The sequence below is a fragment of the Ranitomeya variabilis genome, chromosome 4, assembly GCF_051348905.1.
Source record: "Ranitomeya variabilis isolate aRanVar5 chromosome 4, aRanVar5.hap1, whole genome shotgun sequence".
NCBI classification, from domain to species: domain Eukaryota; kingdom Metazoa; phylum Chordata; class Amphibia; order Anura; family Dendrobatidae; genus Ranitomeya; species Ranitomeya variabilis.
Window position 1 is genome coordinate 443,118,989 of NC_135235.1, and position 17,498 is coordinate 443,136,486.

Below are 17,498 nucleotides of genomic sequence, written 5' to 3' on the forward strand. Positions count from 1 at the left end.
GGTTTAAATTGGAGCCTTTCATGCACAATAATGAATATGGAATTAATCTGCAGGTTACTTGCGTTCAGACACTGTCACTGACTGACAGCAGGCTAAGCATTTTGGCCGGCTGTCAGTCAGTGTCGGGAAGAACGTTTATAGCCACCACTCACTAAGCACAGAGCGGTGACTGAAACCGTGCCACCCCTATGACTGAAAGAGCGAGGCTGCCGGAAGGAATAAAGTCCTGACATCACATCAAAACTCAATCGACCCATCATAAAACAACAGGGTCCATCGGGTTTACGTTTGGTATCTGTTTTATATCAAATTTGGCAATATATTCAAGTTTCCGTTATAGACTGAAACTACAGCACCAATATTAACAGAGCATTGCAAACCAAGTAGAGATGAATAAATCTTTTGGAAATGCCCTAATATTTCAAAGAGATTCGATTTGCGGCATATCGACAGTATTCTAAACCTTCCAATTGCTCTGAAAAATAATCTATTTTCCTCACAAACTAATCTTGTTCACTGTATGCAGCCATGCACAACTTTTTGCACAGTTTCATTAGTGTTTAATGGCTTTCTCAACATATCTCTATGGCTAAGCTGTAAGCTGTGACATCCTCTCACTATCCAGATTCACCACAAAATGGCGGCTTCATTTCCTACTTTTATATAGGGTACCATAGTCCCTCCTGAATAACTGTGCTATACTATGTGATTTGATGTGATATCTGCAAGGAATTATGTGGGAAATCGACCCGGGGTCATGTGATGCTTCTTTGGCTGACAAAACCTTTTTAGCTGTGTAAAATTTTAGGTGATTCGTGTGAAGCAAATCGCATATTGTTTGAATGGCTGTTTTAAGTGAATTACTAAAATTTGACACAAATTTGATCCTCTTTGAATAGTCTCCAGCACCAAGTAAAAGGTGCAAAGATTTACAGCATGCTCTAGTTCTCATCTCTTACTGTATTCAGAATTCCTTACTCAAGAAATGGGCAAAGTGCTGTCTGAGGTGCACATCCGGCCCTTTGGCTGTTTCTGTGCAGCCAATATTTAGCGATACAGTTAATATTTATATCAAATAGTAATTAGAATTAATATTAATAATTAGCTGAATTAATTTTAGCATATTGGTTCAAACCTCCACAATATTCACAGTAACTCATGTGGCCTCCGGGGAAAATGAACTGCCCACCCCGCCTTACTCTGATTACTTACATTGATAGAGTTGATGTGCTTATACCATGCATGCAATATACTGTAATTCTTGGTCTGCTCTAATAATAAAATCAATATTGCCCACTGTGGGCGAGAGCAGGTCTTCAAAAACATTTTTTGCTCAGCGCATTTCCTGCTGTTTCTTTGCAGTACTGAAAGTGGCTACAGCCACATGTCCGAGAATACACATTCCTACGTGACTCGATGCTGGTCAATTAATGACCAGTTTGTACCCAGGAGTGGATCTGTTACTTCCTTGATGGTTTCTGATGGGAGCAGTAATGACTCTGAGCTTCAAGACTGCTGGGATATTTCCTCTGCCTCCCCCTCACCATTTAACACACGTATTGGTAAATCCAATGTCTTTTTCTTGATGATTCTAGAGAAGGGGTCTTGGTTACCATTTATTTACATTGCTAATTGCATTAGGAGGGCACTCAATATTTATTCTGTTCTATAGTTATTATAATTACTTTTTTGCTTGTAATATTGTGCCTAAATCTTTGTGTCCTCAGGTGTTCGCTGGAAGCCAGTTGGATGGCTGTTCTCTTCTGGGATGTTGTGGGCGATTTACGCAGTTTCATTGTTGATAATAGCTGGTTGTGTTGTGGTCACAGTTCTTTATATGTCATCACTTGCTGAACATGGCTTCTTATTATGGCTTATTTCTTGTACATGTGCAGTGCTTACATCTGCAGTACTACTGGAGCCTCTTAGGGTAAGTAGGCTATACCGTGTAAAAGGAACTATATTTTTATGGAAAATGCCTCCCAATTTCGCAACTGAACACCTCACAAAAAAAGCATAATATCTATTTAGCACCCATGGTAGTTTTAATTTTTTTGCTTTCCTTCCTCATCCATTTTCCATGGTCATAAAGAAATACTTGTCTTAGTTTTCTTTATTATTTTATGAATACCGCATACACTCGAGTATAAACCGACCCGAGTATAATCCGGGGCACCTAATTTTACCACAAAAACTGCATTGTCCCCTCATCCCCATCTTGGTATGCATAACTCCTCATCCCTATCCTGGTCTCCATTGTCCCCTCATCCCTATCCTGGTCTGCATGGCTCCTCATCCCTATACTGGTCTGCGTGGCTCCTCATCCCTATCCTGGTCTGCTTAGCTCCTCATCCCTATCCTGGTCTGCATAGCTCCTCATCCCTATCCTGGTCTGCTTAGCTCCTCATCACTATCCTGGTCTGCGTGGCTCCTCATCCCGATCTTGGTCTGAATAGCTCCTCATCCCGATCCTGGTCTGCATGGCTCCTCATCTTGATCCTGGTCTGCATGGCTCCTCATCTTGATCCTGGTCTGCATGGCTCCTCATCCCTATCCTGGTCTGCATGGCTCCTCATCCCTATCCTGGTCTGCATGGCTCCTCATCCCGATCCTGGTCTGCATGGCTCCTCATCCCTTTCCTGGTCTACATGACTCCTCATCCCTTTCCTGGTCTGCATGAGTCAACATCCCTATCCTGGTCTGCTTAGCTCCTCATCTCTATCCTGGTCTGCATGGCTCCTCATCCCGATCTTGGTCTGCATAGCTCCTCATCCCTATCCTGGTCTGCATGGCTCCTCATCCCTATCCTGGTCTGCATGGCTCCTCATCCCTATCCTGGTCTGCATGGCTCCTCATCCCGATCCTGGTCTGCATGGCTCCTCATCCCTTTCCTGGTCTACATGACTCCTCATCCCTTTCCTGGTCTGCATGACTCAACATCCCTATCCTGGTCTGCTTAGCTCCTCATCTCTATCCTGGTCTGCTTAGCTCCTCATCTCTATCCTGGTCTGCTTAGCTCCTCATCCCTATCCTGGTCTGCATGGCTCCTCATCCCGATCCTGGTCTGCATGGCTCCTCATCCCGATCCTGGTCTGCATGGCTCAGCATCCCTATCCTGGTCTGCATGGCTCGTCTTCCCGATCCTGGTCTGCATGGCTCCTCATCCCTTTCCTGGTCTGCATGACTCCTCATCCCGATCCTGATCTGCATGGCTCCTTATCCCTATCTTTGTATGCATTGCCCCATCAAAGAAACATAAAAAATGAAACCATCCTACTTACTGTCCCTGCGCTCCCTCACTAATTTGCTTGTAAGCAGCACATGGCAGCGACATTATGCGCTGCTTACAAGCAGAGCACAGTTGCTGGAATACTCACTGCTCTCCACTCCGAGACTGTGCGTGGAGGGCAGTGAGTATTCATTGCTATTTAGTAGCACGCACAGAGTCAGCTGCAGCCGCTGGATTCCTGCAGCGGCCGGGCAGTAATGTGTGCCCGCTGCCTAAGAGAAATCAATATTCCCTTCTCTCCACTCCCATGCTGGTGTCTGCAACTTCTGTGTCCGCTATTGCAGAGAAATGAATAGTCACTGCCAGCACAGTGAATATTCATTTCTCTTTAGCAGCAGGCACAGGCATTTGCCACAGCAGCCGGCTCCTGCCTCCTGTCACCCACTGCTCCACCGCTGCCGTTCCCCCTTCAACTTCTGGGACCCTCACTTGAGTATAAGCAGAAAGGGGCGTTTTCAGCAAAAAAAAATGTGCTGAAAAGCTTGGCTTGTACTCAAGTATATATGGTATGTTTTATTTCATTACATCCTGTTAACCAAGATGTTTTGCCCACAATTACTTTTAAACCACATATGTCAAACTCTAACCCATTGAGTGAGTCCATTTGGCCCATGATGCCGGGCGGGCCCACAAGTATATTTGGCCCGTGACGACAAGCGGGTCCCTACCCGTCATCGCACTTTTACCCAGCATCGCGCTTTCAACTATATCAACATCCTAGATATTGATACAGTTGAAAGCAATGATAGAAGACGCTCCCATTAAAATAATTCCCCCTTTGCGTCTAACGTCTCAATGCAGCGGGCGTGATGACGTCATTACAATGCACCCGATGTACCAAGATGTGCAGAGGATCTCAAGACACAATGAAGAGATTGGAGCAGGGGGAGAATGGGCAGAGATGAGTATTTTCTTTTATGTGCGGCCTATTATACTGTATGGAGCACTATGTGGGGCAATTATACTGTTTGGAGCACTATATGGAGCCCATTATACTGTATGGAGCACTATGTGGGGCCACTATACTATATGGAGCACTATTTTAGGCCATTTTACTGTATGCAGCAATTTATGGGGCCCGTTACTCTGTATGGATCACCATGTGGGGCCATTATACTGTATGAAGCACTATGTGAGGCCATTCTATTGTATGTGGGGCCACTATGTGGGGCCATTATACTGTATGGAGCACTATGTGAGGTCTATTATACTGTATTGAACACTCTGTGGGCCCATTATACTGTATGGAGCACTATGTGGAGCCATTTTCTGTACGGAGAACTGTGGGGCCATTATAATGTATACAGCACTATGTGGGGTCATTATACTGTATGGAGCACTGTGTGGCTATTATATTGTATGGAGCACTGTGTGGCCATTATACAATTTGGAGCACTATTTGGGGCTATTATACTGTATGGAGCACTTTTTTCTGTCCATTATACTGCATGGGGCACTATGTGGAGCCATTATATTATATGGAGCACTTTTTGTGGCCACTATTCTGTATGTGACACTATATGGGTCCATTATACTACATGGAACACTTTTTGTGGCTATTATACTTTATGGAGCACTATATGGGGCCATTATGCTGTTTTGAGCAATATATAGGGCCATTAGACTGCATGGAAAGCAATGCAAGGCCCTGTTGTATTGTATGGAGGACTATTTGGAGCATATGATACTGTGTGGATCACTTTTTGTGTCCATTATGTATGGAGCACTATGTGGGTCAATTTTACAGTATAGAGACAATAATAAATGGTCTGAGGAGTGCAGGGAAGAGACACAGACAAGAGATGAGGTTAAACCACAACGCATTTTGATGGAGGATCCATCTTCATCTGGTGGATGTTTTACAGTATAGAGCACTATGTTGGACCATTAAACTGTATGGAACACTATGTGGGGCCATTATATTGTATGGAGCACTATATGAGGCCATTATACTGTATGGAAAGCAATGCAAAACCCTGTTATACTGTATGGAGGGCTACGTGGGGCCCCTTATACTGTATGGAGCACTTTTTATGGCATTTATACTGTATAGAGGGCAGAGTGGTGATTACTGTTGGAGAATCATTCTGTGATGGGGTCACCATTCTTTGTCAGAGGGATTGAGGGAGGGGAGTACAGTAGGGTCACTATACCATGTGTGTGGAGGGTACTGTAGAGGAATTCACTATGGGGTATCATACTATGTTTGATACCCCACATGTTTGACACTTTTGTTTACATCATACTTTATTATCTGTATTATTCAAACATTTGTATCCTTTGTTATGACATATTTAAATTCAGCCATTGGGCCATATGCTTTTTACTGCTCTTTCATAACATACGGTATTATATTATGCCAATATTATATTCTAAGATCAATTCATGAAAATGTACTTTGTTTGTGGGACTTTCCCTTTAAATTTGCTTCCATATAAAAAAGTTCATCATTCTATTTGATGATAAAGAAACACTTTGTCAATTATAGACATTTTTTTTTTATAAATATTAAGGTTGGCCCATGACTTTGTCCAAGATTTTCATTTTGGTCCTCTGTGTATTTGAGTTTGACATCCCTGTTTTAAACCCTAGCCTAAAAATGTTTTGTTTTCTTTTTGTTTTTGTTCTTTTCGTAATCACGTGATTGTACCTTGCAGGTGGTGTTGCTGTCACTTTACTATGCGCTACGTTGCCCCCCAGTTCTTAGTGAAGGACTGGGGTTGGTGGAGGAGCCACTTGTTAAGAAGATATTGGACCAGTGTAATAAAGTTCGAGCTCCAGGAGGTTTCAGTCTTCTTCAGGCAAAAGAGGAAGCAAGGAGAGTGCGTGCACTGAAGACCATGATCAGGGTGAGAATCACAGATTATATCAGAGAAATCTAAAAGTGTGGGTTTTTTTTAATATCTGCAAAATCCTCAAAACAATAATCACTTGTTGGAGCACGTCAAACCACGGTGCCAATCTACCACAATGTAAACACATAGGTAAACTTGTCGCTTTGGAAGGTTTGTGACTGGATTTCAGAACTCTAGGACCTATCATTTTCAACATATTCACAAAATAAGAGTAAATAAGCAAAGATTAATTTATGGCCTGGACTAATCTGCCCCAAATTTGGCACACAGATAAATCAGGCACTTTGCAAATTTTTAAATTGGGTTTCAGCTCTCTAGGACCTATTGTTTTTTAATTATTCTTGACATATTCACAGGAAAACAGAAATACAAAAAAAAGGTTTGGGCTCTCTAGCATCTACTATTTTAGTACTAAAAAAAAAAAACAGATTAAGGCTAAATTCACATTTGCGTATATGTGCGCAGCGTATCATCTGCATATGCAAACGCTTGCCAAAACGCAAACGCATGTTTACAGTGTTTTTTATCCGCATCAGCTTATGCATGATGGCAAAAAAAAACCCTATGTGCGCATGCGCTTTTATGCGTTTTTTGCCTGCGGTTGCGTTTTTATGCACATGCTTCTATATTTCCAGGAGGGCGTGTCTCGATGGACATGTCTCAATCATGCGCTGTCCGAAGTACGCAAACGCATGCGTACGCAAGGACATGCGTACGCATGCGTACCCATAGACTGTAATGCGTTTTTTAACGAACTCATCTGCATGTGCATGCCTGCGCTGCACATATTTGACGGATTTTTACGCTTCCAAAAATGCAAGATGTTGCGTTTGCTGCGCCCAGCCACACACCGCGAAACTATGCGTGCGGACGCAAAAGCATGTGAACGCATAAAAATGCATGTCCATGCCTACACCATTTTAAATATATGTACGCATGACGCATGCGGATCTATGTGGATCAAACGCTGCGCGCACAGATGCAAATGTTAAACCAGCAGTTGCAAATTAACTACTGTACTAGAGATGAGCCGATATGCGGGACTCCAGTCAGTGGTACCTGGCTGCTCTGGCAGATAGATGGGAGACCCATGAATCTCTTATATGGCATCCCCGGCACAGCATTTGATTGACTAGAGCTAGCGTGACATCATCTGTGCCAGCCTTTACAAATCACTGTATCACTGACCTGCCAATCAATCCACTAATCTCCATATGTGGCGCCCTACAAAACAGGCATCACAAATATTGGTGATATCGATCCCAGCATTTAGAAGGCAGGGAGAAGGAAAGAGCTCTCTCTCCGATTGGCGTTCCTGCAACTTCATCATGAGGGACCGATAGTTGCTATAGTGATCAGACGTCATCATGATGACATGCGGCTCACACCATGGTCTAATAAGCTTATGTGAGAACAGAACTCACAGTTATAAAGCATTGCAATGCTTTATAGCAGTGATGAAAGTGAAAAAAGTGAAAGTCCCATAGAAGAACTAAGTAAAAAAGTAAAAAAAAAAAAAATTGTAAAAATACTTAGGGGCTCTATAGATGGAGTCTGCAAACTATTCTAGGAAAATCTACGCATCAGGAGGCAAATAGTGCTATGTCCCGCTCGAGTCTCGCCGTATGGCTAAGCAGTACAGTACAGCTACATATGGGGTATTTCCACGTTCAGCAGAAATTGTGGGACACATTTTGAAGCCATTTTTACCCATTTTCCCATGTGAAAATGTAAAGTCTGGGCGAAAACAAAATTTTTGTGGTATAAATGTAATTATTTTTTCTTCACTGCTCAATGGTATACAATTCTGTGACATACCCATGGTGTCAATAAGATCACTGCACCTTTAGATGAATTATTTGAGAGCTGTAGTTTGTAAAATGGGGTCACTTATGGGGAGTCTGCTGTTCTGGCTCCTCAGGAGCTTTTCCACTGGGTCCTGGCACCCGCAACTCATTACAGCAAAATCTGCAATATAATATAGCGCTCCTTCCCTTATGAGGTTTGTACTGTGCCTCAAAAGTAGTTCCCGATTACATGCAGGGTATTGTCGCACTCAGGAGAAATTGCACAACAAACTGTGAGGTCCGTATTTCCTATTAACCCTTACAAAAATTTGGGGCTAAAACAAAATTTTAGCTGCAAAAATTGTATTATTCTTTCAAGGGTGTAAATTTATGTGAGGTACATGTAGTGCCAACATGCTCACTGCACCCCTAGGTGAATTTATTGGGGGTGTAGTTTTTAAAACTGTGTCACTTACGGGGGTTTCTGCTGTTCTGGCACCTGATGGTTCAAAGTGCTCACCACACATCTAGATAAATTCCTTGAGGGGTCTAGTTTCCAAAGTGGCATCACTTGTAGAGGGGTTCCACTGTTTAGGTACATTAGGGGTTCTCCAAACCCAATATGGCATCTGGTAACAATTTCAGCCAATTTTGCTTTCAAAAAGTCAAATGGGGCTCCTTCCTTTCCGAGTCCCAAACACATATGGGGTATTTGCATACTTAGGAGAAATTGTAAAATAAATTGCATGGTACAATTTCTCCTGTTACCCTCATGAAAAAAAAATGGGGCTAAAAGAACATTTTTGTGGAAAAATGTGATTTTTATTTTTCAGCTGTATATTATAAGATTCAGTGATGCATCTAGGGGTTCGAGGTGCTCACTTCAAATCTAGATACTATGACAGGGTTACTGGTGCTCTATGTGAAAGGGAGATATGTATCACGAAGGATGCTGTCTTCCGTGATGTGAAACACATAAGTTTCTTTCCAGCGCCTATGGAGAAAGCTGGAGAACCGCTCCAGCACCTATGGAGGAAGCATCTAACTTGAAAAAAAACTGTTTATCAGTAACCAGATGATGGAGTACAGACGCAGAAGAGAAGGCTCTCTTCAATGACGTAAAGGCCTCCTCCGCCTTTGGAGTCCAATCCTTGGGGTTAACGCATACCCAAGTTAGAGCCGAGATGGGTGCCACATGAGTTGAGAAGTGTGGAATGAATTGCCGGCAATAGTTGGCGAATCCCAGGAACCGTTGTATCGCTTTAAGCCCGGACGGGCGAGGCCAATTGAGGATTGCTGAAAACTTTTTTGGATCCATCTTTAGACCTGTGGACGAGACAATATAACAGAGAAAAGGCAGAGAGGATTGCTCAAAGACGCATTTCTCAAACTTGGCGTGCAATCTGTTCTCCCTGAACCTCTGTTAGACCTGGCAAACATGCCTCCAATGAGTGGCTAAATCTGCGGAGAAAATCAAGATGTCATCTAAGTAGACAACTACACATGAATAGAGAAGATCTCTAAAAATGTCATTTACGAACTCTTGGAAGACCGCAGATGCATTACTGAGGCCAAATGGCATGACCAGGTATTCATAGTGTCTATCTCGAGTGTTGAAGGCTCTTTTCCATTCGTCTCCCTGATGTATACGGATCAGGTTGTAGGCACCTCTGAGATCTAATTTGGTGAAGATCTTGGCTCCCCTGAGACCATCAGACAGCTCAGAAATAAGCGGTAATGGGTACCTATTTTTTTCCGTGATCAGGCTTAACCCTCTGTAGTCGATACAGGGCTGTAGAGATCCATCCTTCTTCTTAACGAAAAAGAATCTTGCACACCTGCCAGAGAAGATTACTTCCGGATAAAACCTCTAGCCAAGTTCTTCTGGATGTACTCCGACATGGCCTGGGTCTCCGCATGAGAAAGAGGATAGATTCGCCCGCGAGGAGGAGATGTTTCTGGAAGCAGATCAATAGGACAGTAATACGACCTGTGTGGAGGCAGCCTCTCTGCTTCTTTTTTCCATGATGACATCTGTGGAGGCCCAGTAAGAGGATGGTAAACCTGGCAGAGCAGTGGGCTCTACTGGAAGGCAAGCAGGACAGATGGAAATGATATAACTGTCAGAACAGGAATCTCCCCAGCGCAAAACTTCTCCAGTCTTCCAGTTTAAGACAGGCTCATGTGCTTGAAACCACGGTAACCCTAAGAGCAAGGGGTGAGACAAACCTGGCAAAACATATAAACAGATTCTCTCTGAATGCATTAAAGCTATCCGAAGTTCCACTGGCTCAGTCTGGAACTGAACGGGCTCGGTCAAGGGTTTACCATCCACGGAGGTCACCCGCAAAGGATTCGGAAGATGCTGGACTGGAATCCGGTAACGATCCACCACCGCTTGCTGAATGAAGTTTTCCGCGGCCCTGGAATCCAGGTAGCCATAATCTGGAAAACTGACCATACTGAAGGAAAAGGACACAGTTGTCTGCAGCGAAGAAGAGTGATGATCCTCACCCAAGGAAGCCTCTCCTACTGACCCTAGGCTCTGGAGTTTCATGATTTCACACGACAGAAGTGGATCAGATGTTCTGAACTACCACAGAAGAAACACTTCCCCTCTAATCGATGCTCCACCTGGCGCTGTTTAGTCAAGTTAACTTGGTCCACTTGCATAGCCTCCGGAAGCGAAGCTGAAGATAAAAAAGCAAGCATTTTTTGGAAACTGGGAGCCAGGTGATATGACCTCCTCTCTCACTTAGATTCCTTGGAACGTTCTTGAAACCGAAGGTCAATCCGGGTTGCCAGAGTCACAGGAGTATCCCGACTCGCCAACTCATCTTATATTCTCCCAGACAGACTTTCCCAGAAGGTAGCCACCAAGGCCTCATTATTCCAGGATAACTCAGAGGAAGCGTACGGAACCGAACAACATACTGAGCCACCATGAGTCTCTCCTGGATGAGACAGAGAAGAGAGGAAGCTGTCAAAGAAGCATGGCCAGGCTCGTCAAAAGTCTTGCGGAACACCTCAAGGAAAAACTGCAGGTTAGTAACCAGGTGATCCCATCTCTCCCACAACAGATTCAGCCAGGCGAGGGCCTCTCCCGCAAGGTGCAACATAATGAAGCCCACCTTAGCTCGATCAGAAGCAAACATATGTCCCAAGAGTTCAAAGTGCACTATGCACTGATTAATGAACCCCCAACAAAGAGCGGGATCACCATTATACTGAGTTGGAGCCGCCAGACGAAGTCCTTTACCTGTCGTACAACAGGGAATCTGGAATCCAGCAGTAGAGGTACTCGCAGCCTGAGCAGAGACAGAAGAGGCTGAAGATATCATTGAGTCCATGCATGTAGACAGGTTGCGCAGATAGGTTGTAATCTTCTCCTGCTGTTTTCTCAGGCGGGTAACCTCCTGGCATAACTCGGCTGCTGGAGGTGATTGGGATCCAGCGGGTTCCATGGCCGGAGCAATCTGTAACAAATGGAAGCGGAGGCAAAGAAGTTGCAGTGTACATTCTTTTATTGCTGTTTTAGTGGAACCACTGGACCATGGCTCGGGAGGCTATGAAGGGGGTGTGACTATGCAAGCCCTAGACACCCGTAGTGAGACCCCTCGAGTAGGGTCAGATTGGAATGTCCGAGGGACGCAGGTGCTACCTCCAGTTAGACCCCGGACATGTGGCATCTGGTCCAACAGGGCAGGTGGACTAGCCAAGATAGCAGGTAGCAGAGAGTTAACCGACAGCAAGACGCTGAGTAAGATGGAGCTGGCACTGGCAGTACAGATGACTGCTCATCATTCCGGCATTCAGAATGACGAGTGAGATGAGACTGGCACAGGTAGCACAGGTATCATCCTGGATAGCAGAGAAACAAGCAGCAGACAATCTGAGAAGACAAACAATGTTAGCAGGATACTGGCCGGACACTGATGGTACACAGACAAAATGCATGCACGACAGTACAGGGAAGCGGGAGCTAGCAATAGAAAGCCCTTGTTGCTTCAGCTCCTCCAATATGGCAGAGATACCAGAAATAGTACTCACTATTCTATCATTGGTTCAGAGCATATTTGAAAAATGCGCGCATTCTCTTTAAGAGACCGGGAGCGCGCACACCCTAAGAGTCATACCCAGAGACCTGCTGGCTGCGCGCCAGGAAGCAACAGCAGGAGGAGAGCCTTAAACAGTCACAAAAGTAGGAAGACATGATTTTTGTTTAGAGACAGATGTATACTCCACACAGTCGGTCGGTAAAGAAACTCTATAGCACAAACTCGGCACTCAACTTAACGTAATACAGGTGATTTAATGGTGTCCACAAAATAACAGAAACGTTTCGGTCCTACATCCAGACCTTCATCAGTCACAGTTGATAAATGTGAGGGAGCGAGTGGACCCACAGAATTGCTGATTGTGGAATGAGATCACACTTGTGTGTGAGCGCTGCCTGTATGTGGGCAGTATAGCCCCAAATGAAGCGATATACCTTAAAATATTAGGACATAAGTGCCGTGCCTGTGTGGGATGCGGAATCCACCGCTAGTCCATGGACTAGCTACTACATGGACTAGCGGTGGATTCCGTGTCCCACATAGGCACGGCACTTATGTCCTAATATTTTAAGGTATATTGCTTCATTTGGGACTATACTGCCCACATACAGGCAGCGCTCACACACAAGTGTGAACTCATTCCACAATCAGCAATTCTGTGGGTCCACTCGCTCCCTCACATTTATCAACTGTGACTGATGAAGGTCCGGATGAAGGACCGAAACGTTTCTGTTATTTTGTGGACACCATTAAATCACCTGTATTACATTAAGTTGAGTGCCGAGTTTTTGCTATATATTACCGTGTGGGAACCTACTCTGGCGCCTCTTTACGGCTGTGCACACGTCTACTTTTTCATATTGGTAAAGAAACTCTAGACCTTTTCCCCACTATAGACTCAGCTCTTTTAATCATCCATGGCTTATAGCGGCGGTTTTTAAATCTGCGGGCTCATTTTTTACTCTGTTCCAAAAGAATCACCCTCAGTGCTGCATAATCTCTTCGCTCTAATTAGCTCCCCCACAGGCAAATTGCATATAACATGTGTGGGATGGCAAATCTCCGCATGTAGCAGAGAGTTACCACTAATCGGTTTTCTATATAACGAGGTTTTAATACAACCCGAAACATGTTCTCCCTTAAGGAACACATACCAAATACATGACAATAATGCACCATATTTTTATGTAAAGACCAAATTGTACTCATTATTTTGAATGTATTCTGTAAACTGGGTAAAGACAGAAACACTCTCGGTTGCAGGTGGAGAAGGCACACCGACCCCCCCCCCAAATGATGATGTCATTGATGTACCGCCCCCACCAAGATAGAAAAAGATTTTCATCTGTTTATATAAATTCTCTCTCCCATGTGGCCATATATAAATTTGCCAGTGAGGGCGAAAAATTCACCCCCATTGGACATCCACAAACTTGCAAGTAGAATTTTACATCAAATTTGAAGTTGAAGTTGATAGTTAGTAAATGGTTCACAGCTATGATGATAAAAGCCTTGGTATCAGAGTCATAGATATCTGTCCTGTCAAATAATTTAGAAATGGATTCCAAAGCAGTCCTGTGGGGTATGCAGGAATAAAGCGATGTCACATCTTATATTCAGCTCGCCCCTCCATATTCTGGATACCCTGCAAAAGATGCTTTGCAGACCTGATATTTGAGACACCAATTGTTGTATTTTTTTTGTCCACAGATTTGTTAACAATCTTTCATTCACATCCCCTATCCCAGCTACAATCGGGCGGAAAGGGGGAGGAAAAACATTCTTATGGGTTTTGGGGAGGGCATGGAAGATAGGGCAGTCAGGTTTGTCCACTAAAAGATACTCTGACTTTTTTTACTTAATACTCCCAAAGCTCTACCTTCCCCCAATAGTTTCTCCAAATCTTTCTGAACTTTTACAGTTGGATCCGATGACAAAGGGCAGTAAGTTGTGTCGTCTGCTAACATATTAATAATTTCACAATAGTATAATTGTTTATCAAGCTCAACAACCGACCCGCCCTTGTCAGCAGGTTTTACAATTATATGAGGATTGGCCTTTAATTCCTGCTAAGCACTTCTTTCAGCAAGAGTTAAATTGTCATGACAAGATCTTTTCCTAGATAATAAATTCCTAATTTCTTTTTCGATTACGTTCTGAAAGTTATCCATTGGTGGAACCCTTGATACAGTAGGATAATACGGATTTGGAATCACTTCCTTGTCAGAATGAGTCTCCGCCAAACCAAACTGAAACTGTAGATTTTCAAGATGTAATTCCTGCAATGCCAAACACGTCAGTTGCTCCTCAAACGGAAGCTCCAATGGAATGGCATTACTCAGAGTTATTTGATTCTGGTGGCAGAGACTCATTTTCAGACACAGAGCTGACTTCATTTTCACTACTGAAATGCCTCCTAACCGTAAGTATAATGTCACATAAGGTCTGAAATAAATCTCCCCTTGTTGTAGGTACAACATTTAAACCACGTTTCAAAAACATCAGTTTGTGTCAAAGAAATAGTACTAGCAGACATATTAATTACATCAAAGTCCTCCATAGGGAAATCTGAAGGGTCTATTACCTTTTCCCCCTCAAATGATAATGATGTTGTCCTCCTGTGCCCCCCCCCCCTTCCTCCATCGTTTTTTTACGGGTGATATGGTAATGGATAGCGTCCTGATCCTGTGCATTCTTGTGTGAATAGGTTCCTTCATGCACACCAAATAATTCTGAATGACTATGACAGATGCAGGTGTGATATCAAGTGTGTGCATTTTGTGAACTATCATGGAGTATACGGAAGTTGCCAGGGTGACACATTTTTATATAATTTTATCATTATTACCATAAAAATTTTCTCTTTTTCTTTTTTTTCTTCCTTTTTTTAGTCTTTTGTAGGGAACTGAGGTAAATGTTCTTATGATCATCGGTGCATATATTGTATCAAAGTTACAATAGTGAACACTTTATTATCTTTTTAAGTGTCTGAATATGTGTCAACAAATTGTTCTATTTCTGTATAGTAATGATGAAAGCAATATTTGTTGGCCACATGATTGAAATTCTGCTTTTTTTTCTAGACCAGATTTGAAGGTTGATTCCACCATATAATGATTGGTCCATTTGTTTGTGATTGTTTTCACATGTGGGGGTGGGTTTTCTGTATATGTTATAAACCTAGCGTGTTCATTATATTTTTAGATGCCTATGAGTAAGGACATAAAGTTCGAAACACGTCAGGCATGCGGGGGGATGTTTGCCCCCTGACATGTAATGACACGTATGTTTTTAACTTAACAAGCAATGGATTAAATAAAAAGACTAAATTTATATTTTTATGAAAATCACCTGGTGTTGTTTTTTTCCTCTTTGAATGCATGTGCCTTGACAGTAAGATGATACCCCATATGTGGAGAAAAAATACTAAGGAGAAATTGCACAACACATTTTGGGGTCCATTTTTTCCTGCTACCTTTGTGAAAATAAAAAAAACATTGGGCTAAAGAAACATTTTTATGAAAAAAAAAAGTTAATTTTATCCATCCACATTGCATTAGTTCCTGTGAAGCACCTTAAGGGTTAACAAATTTCTTGAATGTAGTTTTGAGGACTAGTTTTTAAAAATGGCGTCACATTAGGGTGTTTTTTGTAACCTAGGCCCCCCAAAGTCACTTCAAATGTGATGTGGTCCCTAAACAACGGTTTTGTAAATTTTGTTGGAAAAATTAGAAATTGCTTTTAACCCTTCTAATTTCCTATCAAAAATAATTATGTTTAAAAAATGTTGCAGATGTAAAGTAGACATGTGGGAAATGTTACTTATTAAGTATTTTGTGTGACATATCTATTTGGTTTAAGGGCATAAGAATGAAAAGTTTGAAAATTGCGAAATTTTAAAATTTTTTGCCAAATTTCCGATATATTCACAAATAAACCCAAGTCGTATCGAACAAATTTTACCACTGTCATGAAGTACAATATGTCATAAACGTTCTCAGAATGTCTGGGAGAAGTATTCCAGAGTTATTACCTCATAAAGTGAAAGTGGTCAGAATTGTAAAATTTGGTCATGGTCATGAAGGTGAAAACAGGCTTAGGGGGATAAAGGGGTTAAACATCCATATTTTTTTGCTTTGTGTGAAAAATAATAAAACATTGCTGTTGTTAATGTGCTGCTACTACAGCATATCACAGATTAATCAGTTCACTGTCATAATGACATTACAGGTCCATTACCTCCCTATCATTTGTATATTTGGATTATTATTCATAGGCCGGGATCACACATACGCGAGATACGGCCGAGTCTCGCTGGTGAAAACCCAGCTCTGGCGCCGGCACTCCGGAGTGGAGCGTGCAGCCGCACAGCAACACATGGAGCTGCACTCTCCGCTCCGTATCTCGCGCATGTGTGATCCCGGCCATATACTGAGACTATCACTCCCATTTTCAATGTGCTTCATCAGTGCTGGAGTACACTACATTCAGATTTAGGCCTTTTTCTATCCCTGTGTGTAATGCACTGTGCACTCTAACCTTCTATTCCTATGCTGTAAAATCCTAAGGCTATGTGCACATGTCCAGAATTGCCGCGGAAATTTTCCCCCTGCCGTGGGAAAACTGCATGCGGAATTGCCATGCGTTTTCCTGCTAAACACTAGCGTTTTACAAGCGTAATTAGCTTGCAGAATGCTAGCGTTTTCCAAGCGATCTGTAGCATCGCTTGGAAAACTGCTTGACAGGTTGGTCACACTTGTCAAATATAGTGTTTGACATGTGTGACCAACTGTTTACTATTGATGCTGCTTATGCAGCATCAATAGTAAAAAGATCTAATGTTAAAAATAATAGTCCCAATAATGCCTAGCGGCAATGACCCTAGAGGACATAGCGGTCTCGTGAGACTGCACGTCATCACAGGTCATTCTTGCAATGCATTATTGGGAACAGAAGCATCGCGAGGAGCGGGAACACTGCGAGGAGCGCCGGAAGGTGAGAATATCATGATTTATTATTTTAATTCTTTTTTTCTAACAATTATATGGTTCCCAGGGCCTGGAGGAGAGTCTGTGGAAAGTAAGCGGATCAATGCATTCCTATGTGTGCTGAATCCCCGCGATTCTGCAAAAATAATGAACATGCTGCATTTTTTTCCAAAATGCGATTCCGCCGCAGGAAAAAAAGCAGCATGTGCACAAAAAATGCAGATTGCATTCTAATACATAGGATGCTTAACGTATGCGTTTTTTTTCGCGGTTTTATCTCATTTTTATAGAGAAAAAACGCGAAAAAAAACACGAAAATTCCTGAACGTGTGCACATAGCCTAAAATAGCACTGCTTGTCCAGCTCTTATAGTGGCTGTGATTATTCACCTGATTGGCTGAGCTAGACAATGTGATGTGATACCTGCAAGGAATTAGTAGGAAGTGTGTGGCAGTGCCTTAAATCATGAGCTCCTTCTCTGGCTGCTGCAATCTTCAGCAGTGTGTGTAATACCCCTTAGA

General features: G+C 42.8%; 1 protein-coding gene across 1 annotated transcript in view; it reads left to right on the forward strand.

Moving 5' to 3' along the window:
• The window catches only part of LOC143767910 (polycystin-1-like), a 331,505-nt gene that overhangs the window by 285,382 nt on the left and 28,625 nt on the right, over positions 1-17,498 (forward strand). Inside the window, exons 38-40 of the mRNA XM_077256430.1 lie at positions 1,363-1,562; positions 1,728-1,930; positions 5,947-6,138. Of these exons, the coding sequence (XP_077112545.1) occupies positions 1,363-1,562; positions 1,728-1,930; positions 5,947-6,138 (595 nt within the window). The remainder of the gene's footprint in view (positions 1-1,362; positions 1,563-1,727; positions 1,931-5,946; positions 6,139-17,498) is intronic.